At 39.8% G+C, this 6,416-nt stretch overlaps 1 protein-coding gene across 1 annotated transcript in view; it reads right to left on the minus strand.

Annotated features, from left to right (window-relative positions):
- The window catches only part of LOC110445406 ((S)-coclaurine N-methyltransferase-like), a 17,071-nt gene extending 14,788 nt beyond the window's left edge, over window positions 1–2,283 (minus strand). The window contains exon 1 of the mRNA XM_021490000.1: window positions 2,233–2,283. Within this exon, the coding sequence (XP_021345675.1) occupies window positions 2,233–2,260 (28 nt within the window). The 5' untranslated portion in view covers window positions 2,261–2,283. The remainder of the gene's footprint in view (window positions 1–2,232) is intronic.
- Window positions 2,284–6,416: the final 4,133 nt, after the last annotated feature.

Below are 6,416 nucleotides of genomic sequence, written 5' to 3' on the forward strand. Positions count from 1 at the left end.
GTGGCGGCCATATTGGATTTCTGATCGACCCGAAAAATAACAACACTTTGTCAGGACCATGAGGCGATCATTCCTACCAACTTTCAGTTCAATCGGTCCAGCAGAACTTGACTTTAAGTTTGAAATAGGTTTTCAAAATGGCGGCCGTGGCGGCCATATTGGATTTCTGATCGACCCGAAAAATAACAACACTTTGTCAGGACCATGAGGCGATCATTCCTACCAACTTTCAGTTCAATCGGTCCAGCAGAACTTGACTTTAAGTTTGAAATAGGTTTTCAAAATGGCGGCCGTGGCGGCCATATTGGATTTCTGATCGACCCGAAAAATAACAACACTTTGTCAGGACCATGAGGCGATCATTCCTACCAACTTTCAGTTCAATCGGCCCAGCAGAACTTGACTTTAAGTTTGAAATGTAAAATGTTAACGGACGACGGACGACGGACGACGACGGACGAAAACGGTAGCAATAGGTCACTTGAGCTAAAGCTCAGGTGACCTAAAAACTAACATGTATATATGTTACAGTTGCAATGGTAGATATTTCCATTAATACCTTTTTTACAAGGTATCGACTGAAAGAGAAAAATCTAAGACCAAAACCTAATGTATACAGTAACAGTATGTATATGTAATTCTACAGAAGGGCTTGGATAACATGGGTACTTGGAGCGATACTTGGCTTCTAAGAATGCACCCAGAGAAATGTAAACACATGCACATCGGCCGGGAACTGAAAAACACAGAAAACCCTAACGGGACATATAACCTAATAGGAACCAACCTCCAAAAAACTGACGAGGAAAACGATATTGCGTAATTATCGATTCGGAACTTAACTTCAAAATTCACAAAAGCGAGAAGACAGCTAATCAAATTTTCGGACTTTTACAAAGGACTTTTAGCTATATGAGTCATAAATCCTTTCTTCTTTAATACAAAAGTCTGGTAAGAACACACCTGAATTACGCAAGTTCTGTTTGGGCCCCATTTAAAGCGAACGAGGCTGTACAACGCAAAGCAACCAAGAGTTTACCGGGAATGTATAATCTTCCCTACTCAGAAACATGATCTTACAGAAGGGTGCAAGGGCCGGGATATGATTGAACTTTATAAAATAATAAATGGAGTATACGATAAAGAATCGTGCAGTTTTGTAAAATTATGGAGAAATGTGGCATCAAGGCACAGCAACCGATCGAGAAAACACCAAAATGGTATTCCCACAACAATCTAGGACATCCCTGAGGAGAAACAATTTTACTATCGGAACTACAAACTTTGGAACAGCCTTCCAGAAAACGTAGTACCTTTCCCTAACATAAACACTTTTAAAAATGCACTGGACGAAGCATGGAAAAATCAGGACATGTCTTATAATTATAAAACAACTATGATAGGAGGTGAACGTTACACACTTTAGTATGGATACTAGAGTGCGGTGTCGAGGAACCACAGTAGCTCCTGTACTGGAAAACTACTATAACTGTAACTAATGTAGGTAATGAGTTCGTGGCTTGGTAATAGAGGGAGAAGGTAAGAAATCAATCACACACGCTTAATTGCAATCTAATTAAAATTAGACTTGTAATTCTACTCCTCTGCGATACACTCCAATACATCATAAAGGGGAGTAACTCCTACTGACTTAACCCATGTATCTCTGACGTAACAATAATATCGACTGTGGTATATATTTTCTTTATTCTAATACTGTACAAGCGTTCCGAGTCAGTTTCCTGCTTTGTATTAAGTATTCAAAGGAAGGCATTTTCACTAATTTTATACGTTAAATACTGTAGTTGCCTGTCTAATGTATTTTTTATACAGATCAACATTTATTTACTATGATAGAAATCTACACGATAAACATACGACTTACTTCCCTTGATACACACTGACAAAAAAATAGCTGAAATTTAAAACTTACAAAATATAACAGTAACGAGAGAAAGAGGACTTGTTCGACACAAGCGAACGGGTAATAATGAATTTAAGGAAGGTTACTTGATATCCATGACACAATGCCGGTCATTCGTGAGAATGGTCATGATTAGTAGGCGACACCGTGCAAAGTCCAACTCGACTGGCAGCCGCCCGGGTACATAATCTTAGGTAAATGGAGAAGGATTGCAAACAAGGAGTGGTGTTATAGTGTTATAATTGCATGAAAAAAATCTCGTGACGGGATGACAATGCACACAAAGCTAAAGAATCGGTCCCACATACCTTCTCTTAGAGTCGTATCACTAGCCATTCTGTTGTGTAAGGTGACAGTGGAAAAACTTACCCACGTTAATAATGTCCGGGTAAACATTCTATTACAGGCAATATTGTCTTGGCTTTGAAGAAAGACAGCCTTTATCCTCACTTCGTAGCTGATGGAAAAGGGAAACAAAGGAAATTAAATATTTTTTGATCACCTGATTACCCCCGAGTTAATTGGGGGAGTTTAGTTTTTAAGGTTATAATTATGTTAGGTATATATCTAAATTGTTCCTTTTCAGTGGGAAACAATTGAAATTTGGTTTGAATTATCACCATGTATGATGCTAGTTTGTGGTATGAAAATTAAGACCCTAACTCAACTTTTGGCACTGAGGTGCGGGCGACTAGACAGGTCAAATTGACTAAATTCTTAACAACATTCTTCTTCAGACCCAGATATGCAAAACTTAAACAGTTTTTTATGAATGGAATGGTCCTAAGGTGTTTTATCAGAAATATAATATAAAATATAAACACATAATGTATCTGTTTCTGATAAAAGTTTAATCACAGCAAAATAATTAGGATTTTTTTCCCAGGAAGGAAACTAATTAGCTTAGATTTAAAAATAAACTTTAAATTCCTCATATATATTTAAGCGTTTGAAAACATAAGTGACCTTTATATTCATGTCAACTATCGAACTGTCCTTAACGTTTAGGGCCATCATATTTGAGCTTGATATTTCAAGAATATTGTGGTATTGTCTATTTCTCATGTATCAAACGTGGCAAGCTCATCTGCATGTATAACAACATCAAATTATATGAAATGACACATTATTTAGTTGTGACACTCGTGTCACACGACTCCCAGATTTCCATTTCTATACTGTTAATTTTAGTGAACCTGTATGTTCAGGCAATCTAAGATCACCAGCCCTCCATCACTGGGTCGCGGGTTCGAGGCCTCCGTGGGGTCAGTCGCATGAATTTTCTCGATTCCCCCCCCCCCCTTTTTTTTTTAACCATTGGGAGACGAATGTTGTAAGAAGGACTATAGTCTGTTAGTATTGACAGTATGTCCATGTATTTCACCTTTGATTATCATCACCAGAACACCCCGTCGCCTGGTACTGGATGCTGGTCGGTGGTTTGCCTCCGGGCACTTCGGTTTTCTTCCACCACCAAAATCTGGTTTCATATCTCAATCATTGGGTAAAAATGTAAAATTACAAAAAAGCCGAGAACCTACAGAGCTGTGCCAGTGTTTTTTTAATTATTTGTTAACGTGTTTATGTTGACTTGTAACACACACGGTGTTTGCAACTCTCACAACACCGCCGATTCCCCCGCGCAACTTACAAGCACCGAAACCGGAACTTGTAACTCTCGCTGGCTTGAGAACACGTTACAACGTCATTAAACAAGTAGTTGTAAATATGACGTAAACACAAACCAAACCCAGCGGTGACCCTTCAATAATTAGTGGGGCTTGTACAAAACGAATTGAGATTGTGTTATCAAAGTTTAATTTCTCGATCTATCATATAACGATTATAGTATCATTATCATGCATGAAACAGTCTGCATGTTGTCTACTTTTATTTCATCAAAACACCACTGTTTGTTACGTTTCTTTTTTTGTTTTATAGTTTAATAGTCCATGATTTCTAGCCCCAAAATTCATACTTTTGTGTCTTTCAGATCAACGTAAGTTATTTTAGTACCGACACCCGATCGGCGTCTTACCCACACCTTGACTGTAGTGTGGAACACTCCATATTGACACAGGGCTGGGCCTATAGATAACAGACGGTACGTTTATATGTACCTGTATATTGTGTGGGGGTGTCTTGTACGTAGTTTTTCCGTATACAAATTTTTTAAATGAACTTCTTCATGATTTTCCGACACAAATACAGTATAGATCATCTTTGAATAGCTTTAGTGTTCGTGTTTACATCAATTAGTTTAAATACATGATAAATCATCAATCAGTGATGATACAGCTTAGTTTCTTCCCCTCTATGTTAAGTTCCGGATAACCGGGACCAATGCTCAAACGTATACCATGAATGTATGTAAAACCACTTGTCACATTACCCTCACCCAGACCCCTATTTCTATAAACCTATCCCCTCTCTCTTTTTATCAACCTTTCTCCAATAATACCTCTCTATACCATCTAGATCTATAACCATCCTATTTCCCTCATATCCAAACTTCCAATCATATCCACCCTCTAACGTCTTCATCAACCCGCCAACCTCTTCATCAACCCTGAAACCTCTTCATCAACCCTCTTACCTCTACATAAACCCTCTAACCTCTTCATCAACCCTCTAACCTCTTCATCCACCCCATAACCTCTTCATAAACCCTCTAACCTCTTCATAAAACCTCTAACCTCTTCATCCACCCCATAACCTCTTCATAAACCCTCTAACCTCTTCAAAAACCCTCCAACCTCTTTATCAACCCTCTTACCTCTTCATCCACCCCATAACATCTTCATAAACCCTCTAACCTCTTCATCAGCCCTCTAACCTCTTCATCAACCCTCTTACCTCTTCATCCACCCCATAACCTCTTCATTAACCCTCTAACCTCTTCACAAACCCTCCAGCCTCCTTGTCAACCCTCTAACCTCTTCATCTACCCCATAACCTCTTCATTAACCCTCTATCCTCTTCACAAACCCTCTATCCTTTTCATAAATCCTCTAACCTCTTCATCAACCTGTTCATAAACCCTCTAACCTCTCCATCAACCCCTTTACCTCTTCATAAACCCGCTAACCTCTTCATAAACCCTCCAACCTCTTTATCAACCCTCTTCCCTCTTCATCCACCCCATAACCTCTTCATTAACCCTCTATCCTCTTCACAAACCCTCTATCCTTTTCATAAATCCTCTAACCCCTTCATCAACCTCTTCATAAACCCTCTAACCTCTCCATCAACCCCTTTTCCTCTTCATAAACCTGCTAACCTCTTCATAAACCCTCTATCCTCTGCACAAACCCTCCAGCCTCTTTGTCAACCCTCTAACCTCTTCATAAATCCTCTAACCTCTTCATCATCCCTCTAACCTCTTCATCAACCGTCTGGCCTTTGCATCCGACCCATAACCACTTCATTAACCCTCTAACCTCTTCACAAACCCTCCAGCCTCCTTGTCAACCCTCTAACCTCTTCATCAACCCTCTAACCTATTCATCAACCCTCTAACCTCTTCATCAACCCTCTAACCTCTTCATCAGCCCTCTAACCTCTTCATCAACCCTCTTACCTTTTCATCCGACCCATAACCACTTCATTAACCCTCTAACCTCTTCACAAACCCTCTAACCTCTTCATAAATCCTCTAACCTCTTCATCAACCTCTTCATAAACCCTCTAACCTCTTCATAAACACTCTAACCTCTCCATCAACCCCTTTACCTCTTCATAAACACTCTAACCTCTTCATAAACCCTCTAACCTCTTCACAAACCCTCCAGCCTCTTCATCAACCCTCTAACCTCTTCATCAACCCCTTTACCTCTTCATCAACCCTCTAACCTCTTCATCAACCCTCTAACCTCTTCATCAACCCCTGAACCTCTTCATAAACCCTCTAACCTCTTTATCAACCCTCTAACCTCTTCATAAACCCTCCAACCTCTTCATAAATCCTCTAACCTCTTTATCAACCCTCTAACCTCTTCATAAACCCTCAAACTTCTTCATCAATCCTCTAACTTCTTCATCCACCCCAAAACCTGTTCATAAACCTCCGAAACTCTTCATAAACCCTCTCACCTCTTCATCAACCCTCAAACCTCTTCATCAATCCTCTAACCTCTTCATCCACCCTAAAACCTCTTCATAAACCCGCTAACCTCTTTATTAACCCTCTAACCTCTTCATCAATCATCTAACCACTTTATCAACCCACTAACCTTTTCATTAACACACTTATCTCTATTCCCCCTTTCCCCATAATATATGTACCGCCCTCTATCGTCCGTATCCACACTATACATGTGTATATCCCGTTCCTTCTATATCCCCCCTTCTGTATTTATCAACATTTTCATTTACATGCGCTCTCTTCCCTTCATAAATACCGTCTCTTCTATGACAATACACACACACAACCACCCCACCCCTACCCACCCCACCCCTGTCTATGACCATCCTGTCTCTTCTACCCACCCCA

Source organism: Mizuhopecten yessoensis, unplaced genomic scaffold (genome assembly GCF_002113885.1).
Source record: "Mizuhopecten yessoensis strain PY_sf001 unplaced genomic scaffold, ASM211388v2 scaffold2275, whole genome shotgun sequence".
Classification (NCBI taxonomy): domain Eukaryota; kingdom Metazoa; phylum Mollusca; class Bivalvia; order Pectinida; family Pectinidae; genus Mizuhopecten; species Mizuhopecten yessoensis.